Source organism: Vipera berus (genome assembly GCF_964194415.1).
Source record: "Vipera berus genome assembly, chromosome: 2".
NCBI classification, from domain to species: domain Eukaryota; kingdom Metazoa; phylum Chordata; class Lepidosauria; order Squamata; family Viperidae; genus Vipera; species Vipera berus.
Genome location: NC_138203.1, coordinates 154177930 through 154199158, shown reverse-complemented (window position 1 = coordinate 154199158; position 21229 = coordinate 154177930). Strand labels below are relative to the sequence as shown.

Sequence of the window (21229 nt, the reverse complement as noted above, 5' to 3'; positions counted from 1 at the left end):
TGAGCCCAAAATTTCCATTGCTAAGCAATAGTTTGTGGTAGAGGTAGAAACAATAGTTTGCTAAGTTAAGTGAATTTAGCTTCATTTTGTGACCTTTCTTCTTAAGTAAATCACTGGAGCGTTTAAGTCAGTAATACAGTTGTTAAATGTATCTGGCTTCCCCACTAACTTTGATTGTCAGAAGGTCACAAAAAGTGATCACATGACCCCAGGACACTGCAACTGTCATAAATACATGCCAGTTACTAATTTTAGTCACATGACCATAGAGGCTGCAACAGTCGTAAGTGTGAAAAGCAGTCATAAGTTGCTTTTTTCAGTGCCATTGTAACTTCAAACTGCCACTAAACAAATGGTTGTAAGTTGAGAACTACTTGTATACTGTTTTATGTCCTTGGGATGCAGTAGAAGGGAATGCAATGCATGCTGTCAGTTTATGAGCCATCCCTCAAGTTGCCTGCTGCCATGACCCTAGTTCTCTTCTACTCAATCGTACAACTCAGGAACATGTTTTTCCCTCCAGCTATTCCAAGACAACGTGCACTTCTTACTACACAAACCTTGTTCACTTTACTACTTGCTTTTGTCAAGAATTATCATTCACCACTATGTGAAAGATGGGAAAGTAAGCTAATGTAAGTCTGTTAAGGGGTGTTTAGTTCTAGCCACAAAGTCACTCACCAACTTCACCATAAGAGGATGGGGGAATTGTCCAGGGCTTGCAGAAAAGATGTTTTCCAGTGAGAGATCAGGAAAATCAAGGGGATCCTCACCAGACGAGGTGAGATCAGCTTTCAGTCCCTAAGGATCCCCATCTCTTTTTGACATCTTGCTAACTTCTCATGGTAGGAAACAGTTGAATGGCAGAGACATAATGTCACTTTTTTCCCCCAAAGCCAGCTGAGTAGGGCTCTTTGAAAGTGCCAATTTTACAGAATTTCTCAAAACCTAAACAACACAAAGGTGCTGCTCTCTAATGGCTTCAGCTTGTTACCACCTTGTCCTCTGTGGCTCTTGAAAATAAAAAAAAGGAAACAATTGAAAAAGTGTGATCTAGGCTTCCAAAGAGCTTGTCACTTGGTTCTAGTTGTGAGAATTACAACTAGAGGCTGCCTACAATCTTCAGGAACTTTGGAAATGTTTTCATGTTACTGACCTTATTCAAGCAGAGCTGCTGTTGCTGTTGTTGTTCCTTCCCAGGATGGTACCCCACAGGAAAGATAAAATATTTGTCAGAAGATTTAAGTGTGTGGGGGGGAGGGAAGGGGGGGCCAAAGGAGAACACAAAGACCAAACTTATCCACCGGACTTGCTCACTGTGGGCAACTGCTGGAAACCTTAGAGTCACATGACTGCGAAGGAGAAATTAAAAGTGGGATTCCCAGAAGCAGAAATAGAATTGTGCAGTGAACTCTGGGGTAAAACCACATTGGGACAGCCAGGCAAGACTGTACACTAAAAAGGAACACCCTGCTCCAACGTAAGTATATTGAAAAAACATTATTCTACTCTCCAGCCCTGAATTTCATGGTTTTGTTTCATTAGATATTTGGCAACAATACCTGAAGGCCTCTGAAGACCATCCCTAAGGCTTTCAGAGACCTTAAGTGAACCTGATACTTCATGTTTTTTTACCTCTACCACAAACTATTGTTTCTGGCCTTTGTCCTCTCAGCCTTTCAATCTTTCTTAATTTTTCTAGGTGGTCAAAGACATATTGCTAATTGGTCACCGACAAGCATTTGCGTGGGTGGATGAGTGGTATGGTAAGTCATGCTTTTTAAAAGAGAACTATTTAGAAACACAAAACTTTGTCAGACATGTACTGCGTGACCTGCTTATTTTTATTCTAGTTGTTTTTATTAAAATAGGTAACATAAAGGAGAGCATGTTCTGTCCTTCAGACAAAACGCTAGGAGAATTTTAGAATGTTTATACTTGCTTGCAGGATACGTTTGCAGCTCTGGATGCAATCCTACCGCAGTGCTGGTTTCATAATTTTATGAAATGTGTACTTTAGTATCTGTAACTCTTAAGTAGCAAGTTTAATTTGAATTAAATTCTAAATCTATCTGGTTCAAATCTAACGTACCTGTTTTAAAGACTAGTACGAAACCTCAAATCGTGATATTAAAAACAGAGTTTGAATTTCAGCACCAGCACCATGATGTAATGGCTAAGATGTTGTACAGTACTAGGATTAATTTCAGGTCTATCCCCAATCATGGAAACTCAAACACATAGCTGAGTTTCAGCCAATCAGTTTCTCAACTAATCTATCTAAGCCTAGGAAATTTTTGTGGAGATAAAATGAAGGGAGATAGTAACATGGATGGCCTTGAATGCTTAGAGTAAAGGTGAAATAGAAATAATTAATTGTGTTAGAGATATCCTTGCCAAACAACAATTCTGCAGAAGTTTCCACTTCTTCAAAACTGAGACAGGCAAACATTCAAGTTTATGGCTTTCTTCCAAGCTCCAAACCATAATTCTGTATTGTGTCTGCCCTGGTTCATAATGTTCACTTTTGTGCTGAATAAGGGCACTCATAGATCTGAAAAATTGAGGATTATGAAATGGGTTGAAAAAAATTCATTCAGTAACTGATCCAGTTTACATCTACTGATTTGTTGCAGTGGATGATAAAGATAGATATACATTGGTATAAATGCAATAACCAATTAAGTAAATAACCTTTAAACATATTGTGCAGAGGTATCAACTATAAAAATTAGCAATATAATTGGTAAATTGTAAACTTCAGTATAACTAATATTATTTTATATTAGATAAACTTATTTTTCCTTTAATAAAGCAAAAAAGTTATTCACTGTAACAAATATTTGAAATCAACCAATCAAGTCCCTATTTGTCTAACCTAGAAAATGTGGAATAGAGAAAGGAGAACGAAATGAGTCTGGACATCAGGAAAGTTAACCTTTTGTTCCATTAAATGCACTGTGATCAATAGTACTAAGGCTTATTCAGATTTATAATTGAACCTCCAAGCTGGCCTTTATTATCCAGACCTGAACCACTTTCCAAAGATTAAAATTTCATTTAGCTAAAAGGATAAGAAATCTTTAAAAGGAAATATCACTGAAATTTGGTTTCTCTCATGAGACTAGGTGTCCACTGTTTTAGCATTTTATGTAAATGTCTTGTGGCAAAAGTCACAAATGTTCTGTTTTATCTTTTAAGAAAAGTTGCAGTCTCCCCATTTCTTATAACTGAGCTGTCTGTGATGATCAAACTAATAAGCAGGATTGGACAGTCAGCCGGTGCTAATGACTTTTTGGCAGGCCCCAAATAATTACTGTAAATACATGAGAATCATGAGCGCTGCAGCAGGCGTGAAGTCTTCCAATGCTTGTCCACTTCCTGACAACTCTTTATTTGGATTGTTAATTGTTGAATAACAGTAAATTGATGTATAGAATTAGGATGTTTCTTAGGGGTATCAAATGAATTCCCTGGACTAATATAGAACTGCTCAGGATCTCATTTTAAAATGCATATTTGGTTGATGCAAGGGCTTCATCTTCTAATTGCAAACTAATCCTCAATCCTAAATTTGTGTACAAAGACATATTGCCATGATTTTAGTGTGACCTATCATCCTGTAGACATGTGTAAGATTGTTGACTAATACACAGTTAGCTTTGCCGTAAGATAGCCTTCTTGCATTAACTTGAAGGTTGCTAATGAAGAGCTTGAACACTGCTTGGCACAAATGCTTCTGATCATGCTGGTCCCATTGCTTATAAGCTTCTTTGATCAGTGCTTTTTAATGCTCCTTAATTTTAAGTGAGAAAAAAGAAAAGCAAAACGCGATGATAATATATGAATATATGAATATTAATGGAACGTATTATGAGAGTGGAATTACTAGAGTGTGCTAAGACAGAAAAGTGCTAAAAGAATATAATGTAATGGCATCTACTGCAATATAAGAGCACTCTTTCCTTCAGAGAAGAGAACAAAATTCAGTGTGTGCATGTTCCTGTAGATGTTTTTAACATTGCCCACATATTCGTGGGAGAACTGGATTGTGCGTACAGCAATTCTACCGGATAACCTACGATAAAAAAAATGAAGAGATACTGACGGTAGCTTGACTTTCAAAGCATTTAAAATTTTCAGTTAATCTATTACTCACCAGTGCTCTCCAATTAATCTACAGGGTTCAATATCCTCTACAGTCTAAGCCAGGTAGTCTTAAAACAATTCAGTATATTGATAGGGAGCATAACGTTGTTTAGAATAGTGCTCTATAATTGTGTTGCAAAGTTCCTGACAAGGTAAGTAGAGTTTTGAGCTGTTCTTTAATCCTTCCTCTTTCTTCCACCAGGAAATCTTCTAAATTTATTTTAGAAGATGTCTGCCTTTGGCAAAGCCTGCACCCTGCACTTTTCTTGCCTAGCTCATTTCACAGAAATAACCGATTTCCCAATCCCTATACTGTGTTTCCTTTTAACTGATCCTTCTTATAACTTACCTTCCTTGGCTGGTTTATCTAGCTGTTTGCCTACTGATACCAGAATTGGCTTCCTGCTTTGTGGCTTTTGCTAGGAAGGATTTCCCCCCCCCCCTAGATTATTCCTTTGATTAAAAATTGAGCTTGAATTAATGGAAGGTCCCATCGTCTTGAACTTTTTTCAGATATGACTTTGGATGATGTTCGAGATTATGAGAAAAATATGCATGAAAAAACGAACATTAAAGTGTGCAATCAACATTCATCTCCTGTGGATGAAATAGAGAGCCATGCCAAAGGAAGTGTATGTAGTGCCTTTAAAAATATTGCCCACCATCTCCTAATGCAAACGAGGAACAAAATATGCTGAGCTTTAGGAGATTGCTATGGGAGTAGCCCTGGTCACCACAACTGTCTGCCTCTCCTATGGCATTTTCCCCATGAAGTTCTGGAAGGATCAACACAAGGTTGAAAAGGGTTTTGCAAGCTTATATATTTTGGTGGGTTGGCTCCAAGTAGAAGCCTGAGATGTACAAGCATTTCCATTTGCAGTCTTCTCTTAAAAGTTGAATTGTTCTTATTTTCTAAGGCAGCTGGACAGAGGTACTGATGTCTGGTTTCTCTGTGATACCTTCAAAACATTTCTTTTCTCTTTTGTCAAAAGAGTTTCTCGTTGTCATTTTAACGATGGGATTTTAAAAAATAAATAAATTAAGGGGCTTTAAGGTGTTTGTGTTTGAAATAAAGCAAAAAACCGGTGTTCACTTGAACGAACATTCTGCTACACTGGAAAAAAAAGACATGATAAAGTGAATGGCATTTGAGTTGCTGATTACATCTATCCTTGAATTAAGAATCAAAAATAAACCCAAGGGATGATGCACTGCATGTCTGTACACATCTTTAGCTGCAGTGAGTTATCTCTAAGGAAAATTAAATTGTCAAGTTAAATTTAACCAAATGTACCATGTGGCAATTTTATTTCTGTTCTCTCTGCCTGTTGGTGGGAGGTTTGTATCATACCTGGAACAATCCTTTCTCTCACTGGCTGAGATCTATTAGATCAGATTCAGGCAATTTATATCCCACTGCTACAGTTTTCTTCAGACATAGATAATATCCTGGTTCAGATTGCTGAGCTAGGATTTCTTTAAATTGTGGTTTATTTAACAAGCTATAATGGTCCAGTTTGCTTGCATATAATGCTAAGATATAATGGATGGGTTCATTCTTCATACCCTGTTGAAAATAATTAAGTAATAATACATAATGTTTTGTTATATACAAATCAGGCTGCTATTTTATGCTATTAAGCTTTCTCACTTCATTAAAATTACTGCATTTCACTCAAGGAGCAGTAATCAAATAGGAAAAGGAAATAGAGGTGGCACTTTTATTTCCAAGGAATAAAGCATTACTTTGGGAAAAATAAACTCTCATTGAGTCAAGCTCAGCTCTGGATAACCTCATAGAGAAGATTCTTGGCAATGGTTTGGAAGCATTTTGCCACTGCCTTCTTCAGGATTTTTTTAAAAATCATCCATTCTAGTTTCCTGTTTTTTCTTATATTCCCCCATCCACAAATTAACCAAGTTTAACCCCATTTAGTCTTTGGAAATCTAATATGTTTAACTAAATGGTACCACCTAGCTGGACACTGGAATAAACAAAGAATAAATTTTTAATGGCAATGGGAATTCTTGAAAAAAACAATTTTTTATAGTAAACAAGAATGTATCTTTTACACTCTCTTTTTACATATAGGTAGTCCTCGACTTACAACCACAATTAAGCCCAAAATTTCAGTTGTAAAGTGAGACATTTGTTAAGTGAGTTTTGCCACATTTTACAGCCTTTCTTGCCACAATTATTAAGTAAATCACTGCAGTTGATACCGTAAGTTAATAAGCCAGTTGTTAAGTGAATCTGGCTTCCCCATTGACTTTGCTTGTCAGAAGGTTGCAAAAAGTGATCACATGACCTTGGGACATAGCAATGGTCATACGTATGAACCAATTGCCAAGCATCTGAATTTTGATCACATGATCATGGGGATGTTCTGAAGGTTGTAACTGTGAAAAATGGTCACTCAATGTGTTGTAAGATGAGGACGACTTGTATTAAGATCTCACTTTGTCAAAAGTAAATAACTTGATCCTAAATTAGGCTGTTATCAAAACTAGAAACAGATGGAAAGGATATCTCCTCCCCAAAAGAGAATCCCTCCTAGCCCTTGATCTAGAGAGGAACAGGGACAAGAAATCTCAAGTGTTCATTTTGGCAAAAAATGTTCAATAAAAGGGGGCATTGGAAGTCTTTCATAATTATCCCCACAGTTTTGATGCAATCAATCTATATGTCTGAACCTTGTTTTCTTGTAATAAATAAATAAATACAGATAGAGAGTTTTATCTTGTCAGCGAAGATTAAATACAGGTAGTCCTCAACTTACAACAGTTCTTTTAGTGACAGTTCAAAGTTACAACGGCATTGAAAAAAGTGACTTATGACCCCTTTTTCACACTTTTGATCACATATAATCAACCAGTTCATATTTATGACATTTGCAGTATCTTTCTGACAAGCCAAGTCAATGGGGAAAACAGGTTCACTTACCAACCGTATTGCTAACTTAACAACTGCATTGATTCACTTAACAACTGTGGCAAGAAAGGTCATAAAATGGGGCAAAACTCACTTAAGCAATGTCTCACTTAGCAAAAGAAATTTCAGGCTCAATTATAGTCATAAATCAAGGAATACCTGTAAATATCAAGAGATCAAGAAATAATAAAGCCAGTCTTGTGGTAGGTTTCCATTTCCATGCTTCTCTCTTGCCTTTGTCATGACTTCAGCCATTAATCCAAGTTATTGAGGAGCCACATAATACGGACACCAGTACCAACTGCTCTTTTTAAAGTCCTTTACACTATTCATAGGGACGCGGTGGCTCAGTGAGTTAGGATGCTGAGCTTGTCGATCAGAAGGTCGGCAGTTTGGCGGGTTGAATCCTACGTGCCGCGTAACAGAGTGAGCTCCTGTTTTACTCGTCCCAGCTTCTGCCAACCTAGCAGTTCGGAAGCACATAAAAATGCAAGTAGAAAAATAGGGACCACTACGGTGGAAAGGTAACAGCGTTCAGTGCGCCTTTGGCGTCTAGTCATGCCGGCCACATGACCACGGAGATGTCCTTGGACAAGCGCTGGCTCTTCGGCTTTGAAACGGAGATGAGCACCGGCCCCTAGAGTCAGAAACGACTAGCACGCATGTGCGGGGGAACCTTTACCTTTACCTTACACTATTCATCTCCCAGAAGAGATGAGGGGTAATTTAAAACTTTACTAATTAGATTTTCCCTGTGTATATGGTTTCAAAAAGCTCTTAACAACCATTTGTTTGGTATTTGTGTTTGAACTTCTCTTAGTTACCTTCCTTAGGAATCCATGCTCAATGCAGGAAAGTTGAAACTCAAAGGAAGCTGGAATTTCTTGTGATTAAGAAACTCTTCCCCTATATTCAAAACATTAACCTCGCTTGAAGTACAGAAAGCTCACATGGCCCTTTGCTGAACCCATCTTGGATTTTGAGCTGATAGAGAAGGAAATAACCACAGAGATATTTATACTCTATGAAATTTGTAATGTTATGTTTGAAGGAAACACACATTGCAACGAAGTAGAACTCTGCCCTCTGGTGGAATTATTCAAGATTATTTTATATATCTGAATAAAAATCCCAAGATATTTCAGTTAGATAAATAATTTGGCTACATTGAGCTTTTGTTGTAGCCATAATTAGGCAATGCAGTTATTTCAGGTGTACTGCATTTAACAACTGAATTCTAACAATTCATGATTGTTAGAAAAAAAGGGACTATATATTTTTCAACTAGTTTTAACTTGCAGCAGGCACTGTTCATTTGTTCCCATCACTGCATTCCTTCTCATGTTAGGAATGAAATGTGTGTTGCCTTTTTTCAACTGTATACTTAGAATGACTTGAATTTTTAATAATATTTTTGTTGAGTTTTAAAATACTGGAGTTTCATTTATAATCTCAACTATTTTAGTACAATATTGATATCCTTTTCTATAGGCATATGTTACTCAGACCCTGATAAACAGCAAAAAGAAAAAAATATATAAAAATATACAGGTAGTCCTCGACTTATAACCATTAATTTAATGATCATTCAAAATTACAACCGCACTGAAAAAAGCAACTTTTGAACATTTTTCACACTTACAACCGTTGCAGCATCCCCACGATCACATGATCAAAATACAGGCGCAATGGTTCGCTTAACTGTGGCAAAAGGATTGTAAAAAGAGGCACAATTCTCTTAGCAACTGCCTTGCTTAACAACAAAAAAATTGGGGTTCAGTTGTGTTCGTAAGTCAAGGACTACTGTAGTTCTGGAAATAAGCAAACGTTGCTATCTTACGTTTTTCGCTCACCCTGAAGAAACTGTTTTGTTTTGCAGTCCCAGAGTCCTTCTTTCAGTGGTCAACAACTCTTAACAGTAAGATGAATGTTCAAATGGGGCGCCTGAGATTTCAGCAGCACTTCTGAACTAGCGGCCGTAGCTCCTCTTGAGTAAATACACAGGCTGATTGGCGTGACTCCTTAAAGACAAACCATCTGAATAAAGCTTTGCGCTGATGCCAACTGATGCACCGTTGTCCTAACTAATTCTGCCTTTCCTTCTCCTTAAAGACATGACTATGGATGAAGTCCGAGAATTTGAAAGAGCAACTCAGGAAGCCACCAACAAGAAAATTGGAATCTTCCCTCCTGCGATATCCATCTCGAATATCTCCCTTCCCTCTTCGATCCGCAGTACTCCTTCTAGTGCTCCGTCTACACCTCTGTCCACAGATGCACCGGAATTCCTAGTGGTTCCCAAAGATCGTCTGCGGAAAAAGTCTGCCCCAGAAACGCTCACGCTGCCAGATCCAGATAAAAACCCTCTCTAAACCCAGCATGGCTTTTTTTCCCCTTATGACAAGCTATGACTGACAGAATATCATTTGCAAAGTTCACAGTAGTTGTTTGATTTAAACAAATATTATTGATCTGGAATCATGCGTTTCCCATTCCCCCCCCCACACACACACCCCATTCCCTTAGGCTTCCCCTGAAACTAGTTAGCTAAATGCATGCAAGGTCATAGTTCATGTGCTCTGATTCCCAAACTAAAGCTCTAAGCCATATGACAAATATTGCTATCAACCCAGAATGAAGTAGCTGGTTAAAAAAAAAAAAGCAAAAGCAGTCTCTTGTAGTGATGGCTGCAAACAGAAGATGTAGAATTGCAGTGTTGATGACTGGAGAGGTTTACAGGGATTTCATGAAGCTGGCGAGGACATCCCAAGAGAATGAGGTTCTCCTTAGCTACAGGTTCAGACGTCATTTCTCTTTTCAAGCTATTATATCTCCATTTCTGAAATCCTTTTTTACTCTCAGGCCGAATGCACCTTAAAGTAAACCTTGGAACTGCTGATTCACTGATCAACACTTGAATACCAATAGATTCAGATTCCTTTTTACAGAATACAACTCAGGATTTGGGTGTAGCTAATGCACACTCTTCAAAAATTAAAGAAACAACGTGCTCTAGCTTTGTCTTAAATTATAATCATTTTGAGACCCTGGAACTATTTGTATCTTGCACAAAAATTTGTAACTCCTTTTTATTCTGTGCTGTTGTGAAACTTTTCTGTGTTGATTTTGAAGAATGGGGACCTATTGCAGGAAGAAAAATGGAAACACAAACAAATAAAATAGGTTCCAAAGCCCAAGTGGGACAAATATATCCCATGAAAATTGAATTCATAATTCAAGTTCAGGTCTTCTGAGTTCTTATGAAATTAATGAAAGTCCAGATTGAAAACCCCATTAAAAAGAAGAAAAAGTCAGCCTGTTTTTTGCAAGTGTGAGTAGTCATTCTATGATTTGAAGTTTTGCTGAGGGTGTTCGTGCTGGCCTTTTAAAACAAAAGCAACAGATTGTAGCATAAAATACGTTAGGCTTACTGCGTAGATTCTTTCTCTCATTTTAAAAACCCTGTATGTACGTGTGTGTCAGTGTGTCTCTGTGTGTGTCTACACGCACACATACATATATACATACATACATACATGATTTGTAGAATGAAATACACACACACGATTTTTAAAACCTTGCAGGTTTTTCTTTATTGATTTTATTCCTGGATCAGCCTTACAATGTATTCAATATATGTACACACACACACACACACACACACACACACAAATACATTGTAAGGCTGAGCCATGAATAAAATTAAGAAAGAAAAACCTTGGGAGATCCAACAATTTCTTTTAAAAAGATGTGTCTACCAGTAAGTCTGCTATATCATGCTCAAGAGAGTGAGTGCATTGTCCCACAAGAGGTAGTTTTATTCAACTGTGCTCATTATTATTACTTCCTTTGAATGCAGGTAGTCATTGACTTCCAACCAGTTCCTTAGCGATTGTTCAGAGTTAGGACAGCCCACCTCTGGAATCTTGCAACCTGGCTGCAAAGTTCCAACAGCTTTCCACTGCAGTCACATGACCGCATTTCAGCCACTCAGCAACCAGCCCACATTTATGGGTTTTTGCAAATCCCACATTCTGTGACCACCTTTTATGACATTTTTGCCCAAAACTGGCATTTGCTTCTGGTTTGGGGCAAAACCCGCCTATTGGAAACAATTGGTTTGCTTAACAACCACTGCAGAAAAGGTCATAAAATCAGGTTGGTCATGTGGGTGACCATTGTATGACTGTCACAGTTTACGACCATAACGGGCAGCTCCATTGCAGTTGTAAGTCAAAAACTACCTATGCAGACACCTGAATTGAAAATGGAAAGGAAAACATCGTGCACTGCTACAGTTGACAACTCATTAAGAAGCCTCTGTCTAGTGATCCTTGTTTAAGAGCAAAAAAAGTTATGTGGGAATCTTCTAAATCTTCTGACAGAAACAAAACAACTTGCCAGCTTCCTGAGCTCCTTCGATTGTATTCTTTTCCAACAATGAAGATAGAAGTGGGTGGGGTTTTTTTGGTACCTCAGAAAGCAGTTATTAGTTGCACCCTGCCATATAGTTTGGAGAGACAAAATATTGGCCTGCTAATTGCATCACCCTTCTGTCTCAGGAATCCAAGATACTTCCCCATATACAATTTAGAACACTTGGCGTCTGTTCCTTTCTTTACAATTCATTCAGAATTGTAAATTAAGTAAATTTAGTAAAATAAGTCATTAGGTAACCACGTCTAAATTAGAATCATTTGTGAAAGTGTCATAAACATATAGCGACAGTACAAGGGGAATATAGAAATATATATCCAGATCTCAGGGGGGATAAAGATAACTTTGAATAATAAAAAATTTCTAGTAAGCACGGCAGCATGAATTTTCATACGAAAAAGTGTAGCAGACTTAAATCTCCAATTAACTCTCAAGTGACTTCTTACTTAAATTGTACATACCAAGGGAACTGTTGTTTAGGTTTTAGTCATAGAAAGGTAGAGTGGGAGAATAGAATGCGCTATGTGCATTTGAAAACTCAAAATTTGTAGTAGCTCTAATTCTGTATTTAATCCCCCCATCATTTAGCTTCATGCCTTTTCCCAGGTATTACTCAAGATATCTTTTTCTGTCTTGCTCAGCATTCTGACGTTCTGTGTGACATTTGTTAATACATGTTTTCATTATTAGTATTATTATTACATTTCTATACATAAATGCACCCTGAGTTTGTGGCTTTAAATTAGCAGAAAATTATCATAATTTCTGTGATTTTAAGCCAAATGTTGCTTTCCCTGTATCTGCTGTTAGAATCTTGCACAAATCAATAAGCCAAGACATCAAATCCTTGTGCTGATTTATTTTAACTGTTTCACTTCTTCCTCAATACTTTGGCTTGGGAATAAGATCAGGTGTTTTATGCTTGTTAAAAGGCTGCATAGTACAAAAATGAAAGGTAATAGCATGCTATGGAAAAATAATGGACTTTTCTATGATACTTTCTGCTCTTAATGCTGCAGCAAGAATTATTTGCTCAACTTGATGTGCTATTAAAATTGGGTGCTTAATGAATAGACAAAATTTGATTCTTCTGCATGTCTAAATGATGGCTGACACAATCCATGTGTCAATTTGCCTACTCTTTGCTTTTCCTATATTTCCTGGAATTAGGAAAAAAAACAAATGGATGTTTCTTCAGCATATACACTCTCAGACACTTACGCTCTTCATAAATTCTTTTATGCTCTTTTCTCATATTCTGTTTTCCTTCCATAAGTTTTGCCACTAGGGTAGTCAATTATTCAATTTACTTTTCTTTCTTGATTTTTGTCCTCTTTTTTTTAAAAAAAACATATTTCTGACACAAGAAGAACAACTAAATTAAATTTCCAGCATATTTTTGGTTGCACTAATGTGTCTTTTCCATGGGAAAAAAAAGTTTGGCTAAGTTGTATTGTTGACTTGTCTGATTTTTTGTACAGAATATGCTGTATATTTTTAGCAGTATGTTTTTTGTGAGGATCAGACCTGTGGATTTTTTTACCTATTTGTTTTGTGGAACAAAGTGGCACTTTCAATAAAGTCTGGTGCAGCAAAACAAACTGAAGCCTGACTAGGCTTTTTGTACCCTAGTCCTGTTCCCCTTTTTTCAATGAGAACATTTGATCATTGCTAAGAAGAGAAAGGAGGACTATGTTCTGAAATTAATATATTGCTGGCTTTAAATTAAACTTTCCTATCAAAAAAGGGACTCCTGAAATTATCTGTTTCAAAACCTATCTATGACCTCCTAAGCAAAAGAATTAAAACTTTTTAAAAGTTTATTCATGAGAGTCTCAAGAAAGTTGCTCAAACTTTATTGTTGAAAACTGGTGTATTTTCATCAGTTATGCTTTCCATGTACATGAATCTTTAAAAATCCATGTGCATGGGCTAGAAATCTTCATGGGGTTATATTTGCTAAGAAAGTTTGCAACAAAAGTTGCTAAATGGCCATAAAATCAATTTGAGCCTAGCTGTTTTTCACGTATCAGTGGACATACCACAATTGATGTAAGTTTAGATCAATTATTTCATATTGAATGAGTAGAAACAGCCTCATCAATTTTCAGGTAGACACTTCACAAGGTTGTTGTTGTGGGGAAAATAGGAGAAGGAATGAGTTATTACGTATGTTTGACACCTTGAATTATTTATAAAAAATAATAAAGGTGGGATAATAAATAAATTACTGTTAAAGGACCCAACTGGAATGATCTCATCTAGAATAAAAATGCTCTGGGCAATTTTTCTTACTGCAAATTTCTGTTTCATTGGCAGTGTTTAGGTTTTTTTCATGAATCTTTTAAAAACTTGGTTAATAGAAATGAAAATTGCTCTGCTGTTTTTATTTGAACGATAGTGTGTCTTTAGTCACACATAGGGCTGGATTCTAAGGTACCTCTCTGAGCAGAAAAGGTCAAAGCATGCTTAGCTGAGGGCCTATCGTCAAGCAAAATTCCTCTCATGCAACTACTTTGGGTTGGGATTTGCTGCACTGGAACTTTAGAACATGGCTGTTGTTTAAAAGACATCCAATGTATGCACTTCACGGTAGTTAAATCATAAGATGGGGAGGGCTCATGAACTTGTCAGTAGGAATTCATTAATCACCATCATTCAGATTTCTGTTTTCATAAAGGCTTGAAGCTAAACTAATCCTGGGGAAGGGTCTTCTTGTTTGGACGGCATCGTCTTGGAATTGTCCATGGTTTTTTTTTAAATGTTCCTTCTAGAAATAAGTTTTTTGTTTCATTTCTGTGACAATCTTTGTGACTTTGAGTGCTGTGTATAATAGTGGGGTTTTCTGTTGATGTTTTGTTTGTTTTTGGTGGTAAGGTTAGTGTAATGAAGGAAGGACCAAATGCTCCAAGTTACACAATACAGGACATGAATAGAAGAATCTGAGTCTCATGGTTTCCATACGTACATAATTGTTGCTTTTTCAGTTATTTATTATTATTTGTAAAACTGCCTTTTCTTACATTCTGTTGTAAATAAACTACAAGCAATCTTCTTTCCAAGACTGCCTTGCTTCATTTCTGAATTCATGTAATGACAAAATGCCCATCTTGCCGTATTTAAGGCTTTACCTCTTCAGCTCTAATTCATGGGATCAAAATATCTAGGATAATACCAAATGAACCCAACATTAGAACATTCTCTGGTGGAAAAAGGATGTGTCTTTAAATGATGGATAACAAGATAGTAGAGTTTCCACTGGAAGACATGGTGGACTTTTGTTGCCAAACCAACGAATTGTTTTTGAATAACTCAAAAACCAACAAATGCTCAAGCTTTCATCAAGAGTTTACTGGAATGAGTGCCATATCAATTATAAATAAATAGCTTCATCAGATGTATGCCAAAATGAATTTGGATCAGGTCAGGCCAGTTTTTAAGGTACAAGAAGATTATTTTTGTTTGTGTAAACAAAAATTTCATGGTAATGGAAGTGTTGGAATAGGTCTAAAGCCAGGCTGAAGTTCATTCTCAGCCGTGGAAGCTCCCTAAGAGAACTTGGTCAGTCACTCTCAACCCAATCTATCATAGCATTGTTGGTTGTGGAGAAAATCTGGGGAGGCAATGTATGACTGACTCTTTCTTCCTTTCTTTCTTTCTTTCTTTCTTTCTTTCTTTCTTTCTTTCTTTCTTTCTTTCTTTTTGAAAAATATAATATTTATACATTTGTAAAATAAAGTGATTCCCATGTCATTATGGTTATATAATAGATAGCAGTTGCCAAAAAGTTGTCACATTCTGAGTATAAGATCTAGGCAGTTGGGAGGCTTCCTATAATGTTCTGTATGTATAATTAATGGGATTCAGAGATGAAGACATGGGGTTAATTCTGCAGTCAGTTAAGGCTAAAGTCATAAAGAATGACTTTGTAGGATGACTTGTTTCAGTTTCATTTGTAATGTAAATCAAATGACTGAGAATGTAAGATCTTTGATCCCTTTGTTATTGAGTAGTCCAGAAATAAGGACTTTTTCACTGCAAGCTTTTTAGTGTGTTTTTTAATTTAAAATGCAAAGTCCTGAACTTAGAATTTTCTGCATAGAAGGAATGTGCTGGGTCACTGCACTCTAATGTTTGTGTCAGGAAATCCATTTTTGTGGTTTATAATTTACAATTTCTTCCCTCCGGTTTCTTTTTTGCATAGAATACACTGTTTACATAAATTTTCATTTTGCTCTATGAGTTCATGGTGACCTAACCCTAACCTTAAGTGGAATTTTCCTCCAATGGGATTTTTCCATGTATTTTACCAGGAAACATAGGGTAGGCTACAAAAGTAAGTGCCCTCCTAAGCATACCCAAGCACTCTGAGTTTGTTGGCGAAGTCCATTTTGCTGTATGAGTTCATGGTGACCTAACCCTAACCTGTAGTTTAATTTTCCTCCAATGGGATTTTCCCATGTATTTTCCCATGAAAGAGAGATAGGGCAGTCTAGAAAAGCCCTAAGTCCATGGTGGCAAACCTATGGGACGCGTGCCACAGGTGGCATGCAGAGTCCTCTCTGTGGGCACACCTGCTGTTGCCCCAGTCGTAGGGCTTCAGCTGGCTTTTATAAAAAAATTTCGCTTTAGGTCTCCACCACCGTGTGCAAAAAAAAAAAAAAAAGATTCAATCAATTTCAACTTCTCGCGGGGAAAAAAAATCTCTCAAAGTTGGAATTAACTGTTTGAACTTTTTAGTCCTACCCAGTCTGCCGTTACCACCACAGCCACTGCCACCCAATGGGCCTCACCCATCAGTGAGCTACGCCCACTTGGCACCAGACAAAAAGTCACAGTTTTGGGTCACAGTTTTGGCATTCAGTCTCTAAAAGGTTCGCCATCATTGCTTCTAGGAATTATTTTTCTGTACCTTTTGGTTCCTAGTATACCAAGACCAGATCTCTTTGTTCTGAAGGGGTATAAAAGGTGGAAGACATCTTTCCTGGTTGCTGCCTTCATCTCTCTACCAGCCAGGAAGAGAGATGTGGCCACCCAACTCTATTTTGATCAAAATAAAAGTTGTTTGCTTGCTGAAACCTCGGCTCAGGAGTTTCTTTTGGCTCTTTTAAATTCCTGAGTAACACTGGGGCAATTGTGAGGCTAAGTGCAAAACCTTACAGTAATATAATAGTAATAGTGCTTAAAGCACCAGGCTAGGAAGCAGGAGTCCATGAATTCTAGTCTCACCTTAGCCATAAAAGCCAGCTGGGTGACCTTGGAGCAGTCATTCTCTCTCTCTCAGCTCAACTCACCTCACAGGGTGGTTGTTGGAAGGAAAATAGGAGAAGGAATATTAGGCATTTTAGTTGCCTTGGTTATAAAAATAATAAAGACAGGATATAGATAAATAAAATAAATAAAACTATGCATATTGTCTAAAACAGGGCTTTTCACCCTTTTCACCACTTTTAGGATAAGGCAATGTCCGAGTACCACCAGTTGCCCAGCCAGGTGTCAAAAACTTGACCAAAAAAAAGAGGAAAAAATAATAAAGTACAAGTAGTCCTTGTCTTACAACAATTTGTTTAGTGACTATTCGAAGTTATGACGGCACTGAAAAAAATGACTTATGACCATTTTTCACTCTTATGACTGTTGCAGCATCCTCAGGGTCATGTGATTTACATTTGGATGCTTGGCAACTGATTCATACTTATGACGGTCAGTGTTCCAGGGTCATGTGATCACCTTTTGCAACTTTTTGACAAGCGAAGTCTATGGCTGCGGGGGGGGGGGAGCTCATCACTCAGGTTGCAGGGTGCCTGTGAGGGGGGAATCCATGGGTCTCTGGTGGAGGGTGATAGGACTGGGGTGGGTGCCCTCCCTCTCTCCCATTGTCCCTTCCTTCCTTCTTTCCTTCCTTTCTTCCCTCCTTCTTTGTCCCTTCCTCCTTCCCTCCCTCCCTTCCATTGTCCCTCCCTCCCTCAGGTTGCAGGGTGCCTGTGTGTGGGGGGGAAATCCGTGGGTCTCTGGCAGACGTGGGTGGGACTGGGGTGGGTGCCCTCCTTCCCTCCCTCTCTCCCATTGTCCCTTCCTTCCTTTCTTCCCTCCCTCTTTGTCCCTTCCTTTTGCAAGCAGGAAATCTTGCACAGGAATTGAAGCCGGGGATTTCTCCGCCACACATACACACACTCTCTTTCCCTGGCTTGCCCCACATCTGGGGTTTCCTCATTTCTTCCTCCCTCCCTTTCCTTCTTTCCTTCCCTCTTTGTCCCTTCCTTTCTCCCGCTGGGAGCTCTCTGTGGACTGGAGCCCGTCGGCAGAGGTCGGGGCCAGCCGTACGGAGTCTCCAGCTGATCAGCTGCCCTGGATGCAGCCTCCCAAGCACATGGCGGGTCGGCATGATGCTGTGCGCCCGGGAGGCAGCATCCAGGACAGCCGATCAGCTGGAGACTCCGTACGGCTGGCCCTGATCTCCGCCGATCGGCTCCAGTGTTTTGAAAAAGCTGCATTTTTACTTATTTTTTTATTTCTAGGTGCTTGTTGGTTACTTTGCCTCCAGTGGCCAAAAATAATTTGACCAACTTTGCGGACAATACCATCCCAACTAGAAGGAAGTCCTGAAGCAGCCCAACCACTCCACCTCACCAAAACAGCAAGGGGATGTCACTGCTCCCTCCCCTCCCCCACAGATGTAGGTTGATCTTTTGCACTTTTGGCACGGAATGCTACAGAGTTCAAGCAAACCTTCTCAGCCCCGCGTGGAAAGAGCAAGACCCAAAAGGAAATTCTGAAGGCAAAGCGGGCGCTTGCTCCCCACCCCCACCCCTCGGAGCGCTTTCCTCTTCCTCTTTCCTCTTCGTATTTATTTTGGGAAATTAAGCTGCATCCCAGGGGGAGAAAGGCATCAACGGCAGTTACAGGGTGTTCGGCTGGCGCTGAAGCCGAACCGGGAACAGTTCTCTTTCTCATCCATCCTCTCCCATTAGTTCTTCCCCTCCACCAGCTACTTACGATCAATGGCAGGGAGCAGGTGGTGAAAAGGGCAGTCCTGTGTGCCAGCAGGACCAACTGGCCCAGGTCCTCGGTGAGCCCAGAGAAAGGGACTCTGCAAGGCATGGCTGCGCCCTGTGAGTCAATTAGGTGGGTCCTGCACGGGGGCTGCCAGCGCGCCATCCGATGCCCAGACAGTACTGCACATTGCTGCTGAAGCCCAGGAACGGCAGGGCGCAGAAGAGGCAGGGCACCGATTTCTCCCCCACCCACTCTTTCCTTGGCTTGCCCCACATCCGCAAAGTTGGTCAAATTATTTTTGGCCACTGAAGGCAGAGTAACCAACAAGCACCTAGAAATATAAAAAAAATGCTTCTCTACTAAAAATGCAGCGTTTTCACCAAAACACTGGAGCCTGTCGGTGGAGGTCAGGGCCAGCCATACAGGGCCGTGAGGGGTATCGCAAGCTCGCGGGGGGGAGAGGAAAAGAAGATGGAAGAGGCCGCAACAGAGAGAGAGAGAGAGAGAGAGAGAGAGAGAGAGAGAGAGAGAGAGAAGGGGGAAAAGGAGGGGGCGGTTGTGAGGTTGGCGCTCAGGGCCCCGACGCAAGCGGTCTCAAATACCTACCTGCCGAGGGAGTGGATGGCTCTGTCCCCTTGCTTCTGAAGTAAGAAGAGGAGGGGAAGGACAACACGGATCCCGCACAAGAAGAGTTCAATCTGGTTGCTGCACAATGAGTCCCTGGGGAGGGCAGGGCCTCGCTCTACGCCTGCGCTCTTCGCGCACCCTCGGCAGGGTTCCTGCAGGGCAGGTCACCACCAAGCACCATGTTTTCTGGCAGCAAGTGCTGGGAAGGAGCAGAGGGGGGGAGGCGGGGGGAGGAAGGCGACGGCATACCAACAGCCAGTTGCTCACGTACCACCAGTGTGTATGCGTACCACCAGTTGAAAAGCCCTGGTCTAAAATGCATAATATTTCTTTCACTACTACTTCCTCCAGACTTCAGACTTTTGAAATATGCTGTTCCTGAAAATGATTAACTTATTTGTATTTTCTGTTTAGCCTCTCTCCTATGGATGCCAAAAGATCTGCACAACATTCTTGACAATAAATAACACTTATCCATGAAATAGCGTTATTAAAAATAACCCTAGCGGGCAAAAACAGACATGGTTGCAATTTAAATATCAATCACCAGATTAATTACTTAAACCTGAGTTCGATTGCAAGGCTCAACAAGTATCGTATGTAACATATGATGTAATAAAGTTGAAACCTTTGCACACATATGAGTGGGACTTTCTTTTGGTTTCACGGAAATATATTACTGTTGCCCCTCAATTAGGAAGAATGCCAAAGTCTAAAGGATGCTATTCCTGGAGCCTGGAAAGATAGCGAGTATGTACCCCAAGCATATAAAACAACTATATTAACAGCTGAAATGTTACACATTTGTTTGCAACTTGGGTAAATACACCCAGGAACAACATCTAGTGTTTGGGGCACTTTCACACACAGCAGGCTTTTGTGTCACTTCAAAAGCAGCTTAAGAGATGAGTCCATTTATTTTGGGATCATATACAATGTATTTGAAAGTGTATTAAAAGCATTTTAAACAAAACAGGTGGCCCTATGGAGTTTACATATAGACTGTCAGTTTCCCTGTTTATAGGAAATCATGCTTTCAGGTCTGGAGCTTTCAAGGATAAGAATGGCTTGATGTGTTTGCAATTCCTCACCATAGAAACTACTGTAATTTTTTGCACACAACCAGGCAAACACACACAAGTTGAAATAAAGTCAGGGATAAATATGTAGGTGTAGTGTTAAGGTTCTGGCCTAGAAACCAGGAGACTGAATGCTAATCCTGCCTTAGATATGAAAGTCAGCTGGGTGACTGGGCCAGTCACCTTCTCTCAGCCCAACCCACTTCACAGGGTTGTTGTTGTGGGGAAAACAGGAGGAAGCAGTATTAGGTATGTTCACCGCCTTCAGTTATTTATCAATTAATAAAGTCAGAATAAAAATATGTGTGCATACAAGCAAGTTACCTATTTATGGTTTTCTATGTAGTGGGATGGGAAGATTTTTGTTACTGCAGTATTTGCAGCAACTCAGAGCAAGCCAGTGATCCTGGATTTTGGCATTTCAAGGGTGGCAGATATGAAGACAGATGGGAATAATCTTAATTGGCTTTGCAGGAACTGGAGTGGAAACAATGGTAGCTTAGAAACCTGCTTTGTGGCTGCTTTTATTTCCAAATCAGGAATTAACTGTCAGTTAACAAAAACATGCAGCATTCTGCCTGAATCATAATTTAATGTATGGTCTGGAGTTGCTAAACCTAATCTCACTGTGGTTATTGTGCCATGTGAAATACACCACGGGGAAATTCCCAAATAAGCAACACACATAGAATAAAGCATGTAAACCGCAGTTCTCATAATCTGTTGCTGAATTCATTAAAAAAAATCAAGAACCTGGTAGCATCTTTTCCAACTAATACATTTCATAAAAAAACATAAGCTTTCCTGAGAAAACAGTTCACTTCATGAATTGCATAAAATAGCTAAAATGATACGGGATTTAAACTGGGATGATGCAGAGGGACGAGAAAAGACTATCGGTTAGCAAGTTATGCAGATGCAGGTTACATGTGAGACAAATGATAAATTAGCTAATTGTAATGGGTTAAAAATAACCATTGTGTTTGTTGAGACATTTTGAGAAACTTAA

General features: G+C 39.2%; 1 protein-coding gene across 2 annotated transcripts in view; it reads left to right on the top strand.

The window, feature by feature from the left end:
- The window catches only part of PITPNC1 (phosphatidylinositol transfer protein cytoplasmic 1), a 191313-nt gene extending 176740 nt beyond the window's left edge, over positions 1-14573 (top strand). Inside the window, exons 8-9 of one of the 2 annotated variants that reach the window (XM_081321871.1) lie at positions 1703-1766; positions 9194-14573. In XM_081321871.1, coding sequence (XP_081177997.1) covers positions 1703-1766; positions 9194-9453 — 324 coding nt within the window. In that variant the 3' untranslated portion in view covers positions 9454-14573. Of the gene's footprint in view, positions 1-1702; positions 1767-4662; positions 5198-9193 lie in introns of those variants that run through there. The other variant, XM_081321872.1, reaches the window with a different exon arrangement.
- Positions 14574-21229: the final 6656 nt, after the last annotated feature.